This window comes from Anastrepha obliqua, chromosome 3, assembly GCF_027943255.1.
Source record: "Anastrepha obliqua isolate idAnaObli1 chromosome 3, idAnaObli1_1.0, whole genome shotgun sequence".
Classification (NCBI taxonomy): Eukaryota; Metazoa; Arthropoda; class Insecta; order Diptera; family Tephritidae; genus Anastrepha; species Anastrepha obliqua.
In genome coordinates this window covers 57,057,345-57,070,801 of record NC_072894.1, presented here as the reverse complement: position 1 = coordinate 57,070,801, position 13,457 = coordinate 57,057,345, and the positions used below count along the sequence as shown (strand labels likewise).

The window sequence follows — 13,457 nt, the reverse complement described above, 5'->3', positions numbered from 1 at the left end:
ATCGGAAGGAAATCTAAAGGGGAAATCTGAAGGGTAAATTTTCCGTGGTTCTGGTAAACCTAGACAAAGTCTGGTGGAATTAACTATCGGGCACGATGATTTAAAAACATGATAGGATAGGACCGTGCACATTTGTCCACTTTTTAAGAACCGTGGATTTAATCTGTAATGTAAATTATGGCCTTAACCCGTTTTGATTTCAGACAAATATGAATTAAAGCTTGGTTTGATTTTTCCTCCAAAAATAAAATGACACTTAGAATCAAGTTAAATAAAGTTTTCAGATTTAACTGATTTTCCTGTGAAAAGGACTGGGGTCTTCCATATAACCAGTAGCAAATGCGCTCTTATTAATTTTGCAAAATACTAACTAAACACACATTTTTTCTCGCAGATGAAGATGATGAGGATGACGACGATGAAGATGCCAGTCCCGCCATTGCAAGCGCCCCCGTTGCCGCTGCGCCCGCGGCACCAGCTGCCTCTCTGGACGACCTTGCCCCCGTTGGCCAATCAGCTCTGACTGCTGGCATTTCAGATGGTGTCGATTTACCTGCCGAAAGTGCCAATTCCGCCGACGCAATAGCTTCTGGAAACTCAGCGGATGATGCCATTGCTGCTTCAAGCAACAACAACGAAGGTGAACAAAATGTTTTTTACGATGAAGAAGTTAGTAGCAATTTTGTAGAAGATGGCGGTAGTTTAGAACCAATAATTGATGAAGACGTAGAAGAAGTTGAAGGTAGTATCGTTGAAAATAGCGATGGTAGCGATGTTGTTAGCGATAGCGATAATAGCGGTAATATTGCAACAGATATTGCCGGACACATCACCAATACAAAAACGAATCTCATTACAAATCATCATACAAATACAAAAATCCATAATAGTCAGACACCATCAAAATCAACATCCACGTCACAGAATCTCAATCAAATTCATAATCATAACAAAAATTCGCTGAAAAAAACACACATATCAACAGCAACAACAACATCAGTAACATCAGCAAACACGCAAACAATAAAAAAGACTACACCTAATACAAAAACAAATGGTAGTGGTAGTGTTAGTCAAAATAAGAAGCAACAGCTGACAACGCAAAGCGCCGCCGGAGTACTCGTAAATGCTGTGGCTGCTGCTAATTCGGCTGCCAAGCCTGCGACCAGCATTGAGGCAGCAGTAGTCAATCCAGCGGTTGGCGTAGCAGCTGGCGTTTCTAATTTGAATAACAATAATAGTTTAATTAATAAAGTTGATGAAAATGATGATGATGATGATGATGATTACGATGAGGAAGATGATGATGATATTGATGATGGAGTCGCTGATATTGCAGGTGCCATAACAGGTGATGACGATGAAGATGACGAAGCCGATGATGATGATGACGACGACGATGACATCATTGGTGACAATGTCATTGAAGCAAGACGTGAAGCACGTGAGTCCAAAAATCAATCAGCCACTAAGAAACACGTAGCAACAGCTAAGGCCAAAAAATCAACAAGTGCTTTGAAGAGCAAAAAGGCTCTCAAACAATAGATTATGCCAATGAGTATGAAAAAGAAATTAATTTATTAAAACAAAAAAACACACACACAAATGGACTTGATCATGCGTAAATGTTGAAAATTAATTACGGAATTAGTGCAAATCGAGAAACGGCATTGAATAAATATTATTAGATAATAGAAATGAATTACGGATTCAAAACGATTTTTGTTACGCCTTGTCGCTTAACGAGTGCAAAAAAAAAATGTTGCTCAGAAAATTTCGGAAATTTTTAGTCCTTATTTTCTCCTCCTACACAAATTTGAGTTGTTAAGGGTTTGGTGCTAGTCAAAATAATAACAGTAAATACGTTGCACAATGGCACACAACAATGCAAAGCAGCCAAATTAACTTAATATTTCATTGAAAAAAAAAATTATTATAATAATTGTAAAAAACAAAACAGGAACAACAATTAAATGTAAAATAGAAAAGGTTTTTTATAACAAATTTAAATGGCTGCTTTTCCATACACTGCACTTGTTCGTACATAACGTTTTATAAAAAAAATTGTTTTCAAGCACAAACGAAAATTTGTAAAAACTAAAATCTTCAGATATGCCAAAAGCAAGCACAAAATTGTTGAGCAGGGTTAACGACTAAGAGCCGTTGGCTAGCCACCAGCGTACGTTAGTTAGTCGCTTGCCCGCGCCAAAAAGAGACATAAAAACAGAAAAAAAAAGAAACCGAAAATGCAAAATATTTTAGTTTTTAGCTTAATTAATTAATTTATTTATTTTTGTAAATTATTTAATTATTTATTTATTTATTTATTTATTGTTTTTCGCTCTATAAGTCTTTAAGTACACATTGTCTGTCTATTTGCTAGAACTAAAATGAAAAAATACTAAAAAAAATAAAATTGTAGTTTGTAATCTTAATAATTTGTATTGGTTCTCCACTGTTTCACTATCATCCGTGCATACTTACATATAAATATTACTAATTTCATTAAATGAACTGTTTTTGTAAAAAAAAATCACATTTCCTCATTTATATTTCTGCGCTCGCCTCGCTTGCTTACGCTCTACTTATGGCTCTTTCTTTCTAATGCAAAGATATCTATTATATTTACTCCTCTCACTCGCTCACATACTCTCATACTATGCTTTCCTTTTCTCGCACTTGCGTTCACTACTCGCTGATTATAAATATTTTATATTAACGCGTAAAGTAGAAAATCCAATGCTATAGCCTGGGCTTAGAAATAATTGCATATGTTCTTATTTATATGTGTGTATGTATGTTTATAATTCCTTAAAATTGTATTATGGGATCTAAACTGACACATACATACATATAGAGTGCAATAAATGGGTTGTTGGTTCGAATGCCAATACAACGCTTGAAAAGAATCAAATAGCATGACAAATATGTATGTCCCATCTCGAGCACACATACATACATTTATTTTACATTCGCTTGGCTGTCCGCATCCACTTGTGATCATTATCAGATTGAACAACTTGTTGAAAAATGCAACAACAATAATGTTTTCAAATCACAAAATACACTTCATTTTAAATTCCAATACAAAAAATCATCATAAAGCAGTCAAAAATGCATTGCAGGCGAGCGCAGCGCATTCTTCCACCCAGTGGTTCCAAAGCAATTAAATTAATAGTTAATTATCTGGATACAGTTCAAAAATAAAATCCAAAAAAATAGTTAAAATAAAAAACTAAAAACTGCATCACACTTTGTTTATCGAAGATAAGTGAAAAAGTCAATAAAATTTTAATTAAAATGTTGAAATTTTGTAAAAATTACAAAAAAAATCTGGCGTTTTATTTCATTTGAATTAGCTGCATGCTTTATTGAGGTAGACTTAGTGCAAGAATAAATATTTTCAAGCGGTGGTTGGCACCAGAACCGAGTTTTTTGGTTTGAAACTCAACTTATCACTTTGTTGGTTGCAAATATGGTTAAGGTGATGAAAACAAAAACAAAAAGAACAAAAAAAAAAAACACGAAGTAAAAGTATATTGGCGGCGCCGATCTTAACTTAGATATAAGTATGCAATTATTCTTATGGAAGTGGTATCAAAAAGTTTTCTTACTAATCTACCATTCCTGGGCGTTTGCAGTAAGTTTTCCTACGCCGTTGATTACTTTTTAATCACCGATCAGTACGAGTATAACCGAATGCAAGGAATAATTTTGAGATATAGTTCACTGAAGACAGGTAGCAGAAAATGGTCAGAACTTTTTACGCTGGGCATAGCCCATAAGCATTGTATTATTTTGATGTATCAAGATTAGGTTAGTTAGTGCTGGCTGATCTGTAAAAAAGATCTCACTTTGACACCTAGGGTGCATTCCCCATAAAGAAGTCGTTATTAAATGTTTGTTCTGGCAAAATTTGTGGCATACAATACTGTTGTAATCCACAATCTATGAAAACCGTGAGCATCTGTTCAGAAAATGACTTTTTTTTACCCTAGGGTGCATTGTGTGGGCAGTGCTATGTATTTCGGAGTCAAAGATATCAGTTTATGCACGTCTTTGCCAGTTTTAACAAGCCGTTCAGCCTTTTGCCAGCAATATCCTTCAAGGAAGAAGAATATGGTGATCCTAGGCACATTTGTCGAGTCCTATAGAGAGCAGGGCAGTGGCAAAATAGGTGTTCCATAGAGTCTCTAGCATTCGCTTCGTTGCATGCATTACACGCATCACTCTGGACTAATTCCAACTTGGCTGCATGAGGTGGTGTGAGACAGTGTCGCGTCAGTCTTTTCTAGACAGTGATAAAATAAAGTTTGCAGTTTTGGTATTTCAAGTCTTTAGCATTATTTTGACAGTTTTATATGAGGTTGAGTGTTCCCATATCAACTGCGTTTCCAGAGCTAATTCTTCATTTACTTTTGTTTTCAGAAAGTAGAGTGATGGGAATATGACTGATATGCTCAATCGCGGCAAGGGAATACGCGCTTTAGCGAGCTCATCAGCTCTCTCATTTCCTTCAATTTCTTAGTATCCTGTCATCCAGTAAATACTGAGCTGTCCGTTTACGTAGAGTTCCTCTGTTTTGGATCTGCATTGTAGAATGCGTTCTGAGTTAGTACAAGCAGCCATAACTTAGCTGCTTCACTATCAATGAAAATGTTTGTGTGAGCATTACGAGGAGTTAATTCCAGAGCTAATGCAGTTGCTTTTGTTGCAGCATAGATTTCAGCCTGAAATTGTGGACAAAAGACAGTGGCACCTACTCCTTCTGTCACTTTGAACCCATCTGCAAATAAATTGTATGAATGTTATTTGGATCCTAAACTTTTCTGACATCCATTTTTCCCTATAAAGACGCTAGGTTTTATGCCAAATTTAACTCGTGAAATCACTTAGTCTGATCTACCGTTAGAATCCAGAATAATCCTGTGATCAAAAAGCCTCTGTGAGAATTGTCCTGACATCTTCAGCCTTAGATCAGATCTTTCGGTAGTTTCTTACTACTAATTCGATTGGATGTCAGTTAAGACTTCTTTCTAATGATCGCCATGTATATCCAATGTGTGAGTTGAGGAGATAAGCCCCAAGTCTTACCGAGCATTCTGGTTTGCTTTCAACAATACTGCCTATGTATTTAGTCGACGTTTTTGGTATCAACTTAACTCTTCCCAGCCGCGAAGGTGACCAGTTAGGAATCTTGTGCCTCCTTGTTAGGGGTACTAAGTCCACTTTGCCTACATTTACTTCCAGTCCGACCATTTCCGTCCCCTTGCAGATCTCTTTAAGGGTAAAGTTGATCTATATTTTATACTTATTTTATGATTATTTTTCTTACATCCCTAAATAACTTTCTATGAATTCTTACTTAGTTCTTTGTGACAGTTTGCAGCACGCAAATTTAAAACTTGAAGTGTCTCAATCAGCTTTCAGGATCTAAAATAAAAAATAAAAAAAAATTAAATAAACTTTTCTCGGTTTTAATCACTATAAAATACAAACATAGTTGTGAATAAGAGCTGGTAATTAAAAAACTCGAAGTGCGTAAGGCAGTGCGATTTAGATGTCTATGTGATGCTCGTACTCTAGAAATGTCCGTCGCAATACTTACAATTCGGTTAAAAGTGAAAGGAAACAACATCCGTAATCATTAATATTTTGACTGACAAAAAAAGAAACATTTTTCAGCAATTTTAAGGATATACGCATTTATATACCCGGTGCATGTTTCCTGTGAAATTTCTTAGTCGGAAACATTTGGAGCCACACAAAATTGTAATTTTTCAGAAGGTTTTTTACATCCTGAACTCAGAACTGCCATAGCGCGTTGTATTCTGGTTTTAGCTAAAAAAAAACACATTCTTTCATGACTATAAATATTTGAAGTTATGGATGAGATATCGAGATTTATATTTTTTGAAGAGCATAACGGTATTACAGGTAAAACTCTGTCTCTGCGAAACTCAATGCGGAAAGTAAAAAAGTCTGTATTTATTGTCCATGCTCAGGTTCTAAGGTACTTTAGTTGTTAATTCAGTTATTCTTTGTTAGGCCACTGCACGGATAGCATTCAGAATCTATGCTATATGAAAGGTGGGCGTGGTTTTTAGGGGATTTCAATTATTTTTTAAGCATGCTTTGGGAGATTAAGTGCACTATGCGCACCAAGTTTGGTAGTGTATGATAAAGAAATTTCATACATATACAGGGTCCTAAAAAAGAATCAAGAAAGTTGTAGAAACATGGGCCCGCAAACTAACTGTTATGGTATATTATTTGAAACATTTAGGTATGCATCTGTATGTCTATGCATTCGCTGGCGTCAGCTGTTATTTCAAACAACAAATATAAACAACAGTTATAATATCGTAGTGCATCAGTGCTCCCGAGTATAAAAATTACCTTATTTACGAGTACACGCAACCTGTGTGCTCTAATTTCTGGTTATTAAAAATTCTTTGCAAAAAGTTTTCGCTAAGTTGCCAAAGTACGCTGACGATGTTGAAATAATTCAAATGAAAATTTAAGATAACCTACGCTTTCGCTGATTGTTTGAATTTGTTAATTGCCCTAAATGCCCGGTTTACTGAAGTTTTTTTTTTCTCAATATGCCAGAAAGTTTCGTATTTTGTTTTTCATTTTGATACAATTTTTTTTTTTTTTTTTTTTTTGTGTTTTTTTTTGCTACAATAACGTTTTATTAGCAGAAATTCCATTGGAGCTGCGTGAAAAATGGCAATTAAAAAGTTTTGGCTCAACAGCCAATAAATGTAAAATATCAAGTGGCTATGTATATATGTATATGTTTCCGTGTTTTAGTGTAGCTGTATATCTATGTGTATATGTTTGTACTAGGGAAGATTATTCGATTTTAAAGCACAAATATGTAAAAGGTTTGGTGAATTATGAAATTTGAATTTGAATTTTGTGTAAATTTCTTAAGAAAATTCAACTCACAACTTCACTTCATCTGCTCTATAGTACTTTAATTTGTTATATAAAAATTATTATATTTTTCGCCTACAAATATCATATGCACAAAGCCAATTAATGCACATTTTCAGACAGCACATATAAATACGCACTCGTCCAACTAAAATTACAAATTTTCAACAAACACACATTCCTCATACCTACATATACAAATGCGTTTGTAGTTTTTTATGTACTATGTATAATCACGTATCGAAGAACAGTTACGGACGAAACATTCCAGAAGTTCAAATTGCTCTTAATCGAATAACTTTTCTGACGTATTAATAATAAAATTACTCTGATTAGTACCACCGATGCCTTTTGTATTTGTGCGTGACTTATAAAAGTGTATGTGTGTGTGTATCACCTTATTCAAAAATATATTCAGAATATTAAAAATACAGATTTATTCCCCAAAAGTGCTATTACTGCTTTCGAAGTGCTATCCATCAACTGCAACGCAATTATACCAGTAGTTAATGCAGCTCTCGAAACATTTCTGGAATTCTATTTTTGGTACATCCATTCAAGCCGTGTTCCATTACTTCATTTCGCCTGTTAAAATGCATTCTCCGTAGTAATTTTTAGACTCGATGAAACAGAAAAAAACACGGCATTGAGTTATATCAAGTGAATTCGATAGCGCTGGATGGCGTTTGTTTTGTTCTTGGTAAAAAAATTCGCGAATGATTGCACTGAGGGTCGGTGCATGGTGCAAAATCTACGAGTTATTTCGCCACAAATCCTTTCTTTTTTAGCGAATCGCTTCACGTGAACGTCTCATAATGCCCAAACAGAAGTTGTTATTAAATGTGTGACGTTCTGGCATACAATACCGTTGTTATCCAAAATCCATAAAAATCGTGAACAGCACATGCTGTTCAGAAAACGATGTCCTTGTTTAGGTCTTCAGAGATCTACACTCACTCGTATGATATCTGGACTAATATCGTACTCATAAACCTACGTCTCGTCTCGAGTAATGATGCGTTTGATAAATATTGGGTAGGATTCAGTTTTGGAAACCTTTCTTCTTTGACAGAAAACGACGTGGTTTATTTTGGCCTTTGGAGCTCTCCACTCAATCGCCTGATATCTGGATTGTATGTCGTACTCATAAGCATCGTCTTCAGCAATGATGCGTTTCATGAATATTGGGTCGTATTCAGTCTTGGAAATCATCTCTCTGGTGGTGTTAGTGAGGTCTCTGCTTTACATGAAATTCAGGTCCTTTGGTACCAACTTTGCAGCAAACCCAAGTCATAAACTACATTGTCCTGGACGGATCCATAAGCAATGCTCAAATCCTCTGCATATTCTCTGGTGGTTAATTTGCGGTTATTGATCAACGTTTCTTTCACTTTATTAATACTGCCATTAGTTTGCGACATCAACGGCCTACCACTGCCTTCGTCATCCTCGATGGTCTTAAGTTCTCTTCTGAAGCCTTCATGCCACTTGTAAACGGCTGTTTTCTATAAAGTGTCATTACTGAAAGACTTTCCCAACATATTTAAGGTTTTCGCACCACTGAATCCTTTTTAACGAAAAATTTAATACTAACCTTTTGTTTCAAATTCAAATCCATTTTTAAAAGTGTAAAAAATCAAAAACACGCGCAGTGGTAGATTTACTCTAGACGGCGTAACTTTCCCAAGGGGAAGCAATGTTAGGAATTTTAATCACAGTTGTGGTAACCTAACAAAAGAAAAAACTCTAATCAGTTGACTTAGAGCGTCACCTGGCGGTTGTTCCACAGACTTTTTGCTCAACGTGGTACACATATAAAGGGTCATGGTTCCGATCTCTGAGCTGACATAAAATATCAAACAATTATTTATTCTTATAGCCAGAGGCGCTCGCAGAGAAGGAATGTATTTCTGGCATGATTTGATTATCTGCCATTTGCGCAAAACTCTACCTCCCCTAACTTGTGCTATAAGCAAATATTTATATTATTATTCATAAATACGTAAAACCGTATTCAGTTTCTAAAATACCCTTCCACTTGTTATCTCGCTAACACAGGACGTTTTTCCTTGATTGATCCCACTAGAGGTTCGGTTCTACCAGGATATTTCTATCACTAAATTTGATGATAAATTTTTTATTTCGCTTATAAATTGAGGGTACCTCCATCAAGTGGCTTCCTGTCAATGAAAGTTCATCGTAGTTGTTGAGTTTCTTTACCTTTCAAAAACTCACGGTTTCGACGTCCATTGTTATGCTGATGATCTCGTATAGAGATTAGTGCCCAGTTAGGAGTGTTCATAGACTGCCTCCAAATGGGTTAAACGAAAACCAACATTCTAAGAAAAGAAAAATTCCAACATTCATTTTTTACGAGCGAAAAACGAATTATAAGTTCGATTCTGTTTTGGTGAGAGCAATTCATTCGCTGAACAAAGAAATATGCGGCTGATATCAACGACGCTGAGCTCCTCGCCTCTTGAATTCTTAAAAATACACTACGGAGAGCTCGTTCAACGATCTGCCAAACAAAACATTATCTAATTTTGCTAGCTTGTTCGTCTCTTAGTAGGTATAGCATAGAAGTTTCCGGACAGAAAAATAATTTATCATTTTTCATAAATGTGATGAAAGAAGATTAGCGCTTAGTGACTTCAGTTCTACGATCAGCTCGTGGGAATGGACTCAGTTCTTTTTCTTTACATGCTTTGAATCCTGCTTATAGGGCGAAGTAAATAAAAGGAAAGATAGAGAAACTTGACTGCGTGCGGTCTATATGATAACCAGCCGCCTACGACAGACTAATGCATTTTATTGAGTATAGTTAGGAGTTCTTACATACGTAGTTTTAGAGTAAATACAAATCGGAAAGCAGGAACTCCACCAACTTGTTTGCCTTTTTAATTCTTTAAGCGTGCAACTGCTGCTTTAAACTTTTTATGTTCGCGTGGTGAAATGTCAATTCTGCGAATGCAACTGAAGATTCTAATATACATCAGCTTAATGTAGTGATTCACAATCAACCATCTGCGTAGCGTTTTCAGTAGTAATTTAAGCTATTCACAGAGCCCAGCAGCATTTTCGTTACTGTCGCCACCAGCAACAGAATAGTAAAAAATTCTTTACAATTTTTGCAGTCGACATGGAGCTTAGAGGAATAGAAAGTCTGATGTTAAACCATCCCCTCTTCAACTGATTTGGGTTACACAGGAATTTATATGTACGAGTATACAATAAAGCCATAATGGCTTTATTTCATTTTGCAATTGGAAATAAAACCAAAATTTCAATATGGCGTAAATTCCAACTGGAAATGGAAATAAAGCTATTATGGTTTTATTGCGCTTTTGAAAATTTCAGTTTCGATTGTTTCGACTGCTTGCGAGGACGGTGGTAGCGTGAGCATGTCCCGGGGTGGCCACCATATATAAGTCGCTAAGTTTTGTACTAAATTATGTACTCACATATATAATTATATACTTACATATAAGTATATATATATAAATATATAAACATAATTCCAGAAAAATTAAATAAATTTATTAGTAATAATTTGTTCCAATTTAATTCTGTCATAATTGAATCGGGAAAAGTACCTACATATCTACGTATATATAAAAATCTAGCAAAGAACACTTTTCAAAATGGAACAAAAAACTCTATTAAAATGCGAACAATACTTTATATGTAAATCAGCATCGAATTTTACACAATCGTACGCCAAATTGAACATAGAATTTTGTTTAGTTTAGTCCGTTCTTTCATTCGATAGCAACCAGAGATACTCAGCAAACGGAATTAAATGATTTCGGTACTTTAACGAGTAAAAATAACTTTACAAAAGAATTTCGTTTCAGCAGAACTAATGAAATAAAATATAATTGTTAAAGTTAACTTTAATGAAAAATATTAACGAGAACACCTCTATTTTGCTGGCAACGTACATATAAACGACGCATTAAGGCTTTGCACGTAAACACACGAAAGTGTACTTCGTTTGAGGACAATGCCGACAATGCCTTCGCTAATGGATTTGCTCGAGTTTTTTGAATTTTCCATTTTTTCTTGCAATCTTTTGCTTTTATGTGGCCTATCTTAGCTAAACCTCGGGTGAAAATCTACTTTCCTCAAAATTCCGCATTGCGTTTCCTATTTTTCCGGTGTTTAAACCTTCTCATTTGGAAAGCTGCTGCTAGATAGTTTAGGAACACTCAAGAACTTAACTAAAAACTTCTTTAAATTCAATAGATTTGGCACTTTTTCCCCTTATTTATGCTTTCAATAAAGTCAGTTATGAAAAATAAATGTTATGTGTGAGAACACTACTGTGCGTGTACCTGAAAAAAATTAAGGAAGTGGTTACATACGTCCAGCAGCGCCAAAAAATGCGCTAAAAGAAAAAATGTTTTAGAAGCAATAACAATAGAAATAGATATGAAAAAATCGTATACATTGTTTATTAGTACTAAAACTTTATAAAAAAATTTATTTTAATTTTTCTTTACAAAAATTAGTATATAAAAAATAACTTGACCCAAAGTACTGAATGAAAAAAAGTTGTTCCACAGTCTGAATCATTTCTTCTTGAAATGTTGCTGGATCTGTAAAAAGTAAAAAAAAAAATTGTTAAATAAAGTTGTCGAGTTAGATTTTTGAATTACGAAAAATTTTGCAATTTACGGCATTTAAAAGAAAAGTATGCGTTTTACGTCATAAATGTCACACTTTAACTATGTTTATAAAGAAAACACTTTCGAATATTAAAAAAAAAACATCAAAAAATATTAAAAACTGTATGAGTTATCCCGCAGACTGTGCCGGAAAAAGTAGTTTCGAGAAAAACGAGTTTAAACTTTGAAGTGCATCATCAAACTATCGTCGGGCAGTTACATTTTCTACCATAACTGTATCTGTGAGGATTTTTTACAATCGATTTCCACAGAAATACGCTTAAAACTATGAAGAATAATAATCTGAAAAAAAAATCGATTTTTTGAAAATTCTGGATGTATGTAACCCCTTATGTTAATATTGATTGAATGCCAATAATACCAAATGAAAATAAACTTCTTCAATAAAAAATCTACTTCATTGCCAATCAAAATCAGGAAGTTTTTAAGTAGGCCTGTCTTTAAATTGCTGTTCTAGTAGCCTGTTAAAAGTTTTGATTCCGTAGTTTGCAATAGAGCTTCTTTTGTTCTCAAAAATCTCGTTTTGATATCAATATCTGTCAATGTCTTATCTGTTGAAGCAACAGTAGTAAGGGTATGCGGCATACAAAACTGATTAATATTCAATTTGCAAGCTACTGGATGAAGCCTGTTTAGCAAGAAGAACAATGCTTTCTATCCGTTTATGTATTCTGAAGCCTTTGCAATCCATTTATTCTTTATGCAGAACATGGATCAAAAATTATATATACATAGGTAATTTATTTGGGACAAAAACAAAGCTTCATACAGAAGTTACGGATGTTATCTAGGAATATGGTTTTTCTTTCTATATTTTTCCATTTAGTGTATGTAATGACCATACCCTGGTCATGTATTACACATTTAGCCTAAGTAGTCTAACCGGTTCTTAATTTAAAAACTTTTTAGCCTTTAAGGTAGCCATCACTTCATACATTGGCTCAAGTTAGGTTTCCATGCAAGCATTGATAGGACTTACTGTAATATGGGAGTTTTTTGATGGAATCTTAGCGGCGTTTTTCTTGTTACGAACTTTTTTAATAAGCTTTGCAATCCAATAACTCTTACCTATAGAAGGTAGTTAGCACGGGGCTTAAATATTTTATTTTATTTAAAAGTGACTTTGATTTTAGTATTAAAAGTATATTTCCTGTGCAAAGTATAGTGTAGTATAGGATTATATAAAAGTAAAATCATTTCTAGTAAATAAATTAAATATTTTTTAGGTAGCTCTTAGACGAGCTGGGTCGGTGTTTTTCTTTTCAACATTAATAAGTCAAATACATAGGTGACATAAGGGTAGAGGTCAGCGCATTTGGATGCGATTGAAGTCCATTTCGGTATTTTCTGGTTAAATTTTGTGTTTTTCCTTTTATTGAAGGGGTACTTAAGTCGCGATGAATTTGAGTAATTGTATTGATTAGGGTGCTTAGGGTCTTGGACTGAGACTTGAGCAGGATTTCGAATTTTGAATTTGATACTGTGTCACACAGTTGGATTCCATATATACAGACTGGTTTTGTTACAGATTTGTAAAGGGTAAGTTTGTTGCCCATTCAGCGGTTAGATTTACAGTTTAACAGCCAATACATAAAATATTTTAAATTATTAATCCCAGTACTTTTCTTTTGACACAGATATGCGTTTTCCACGTAAGCAATTTATCCTAATGAATGCTTAGCTATTTATCAGCATCACGTTGCGGGACTTAGATACTGTTTAAGTTGATATGTGGGCAGTTGGTAAAGGTTACGTTTTGAGATTTATTTTTTTTTTTTACTTTCAATCGCCAATTGCGGAATCAATTGGAGATTTTATTTATGC

At 34.5% G+C, this 13,457-nt stretch overlaps 1 protein-coding gene across 1 annotated transcript in view; it reads left to right on the top strand.

Annotated features, from left to right (window-relative positions):
• The window catches only part of LOC129241671 (dentin sialophosphoprotein-like), a 71,990-nt gene that overhangs the window by 37,214 nt on the left and 21,319 nt on the right, over positions 1–13,457 (top strand). Inside the window, exons 4-5 of the mRNA XM_054878129.1 lie at positions 401–640; positions 1,340–1,444. Coding sequence (XP_054734104.1) covers positions 401–640; positions 1,340–1,444 — 345 coding nt within the window. The remainder of the gene's footprint in view (positions 1–400; positions 641–1,339; positions 1,445–13,457) is intronic.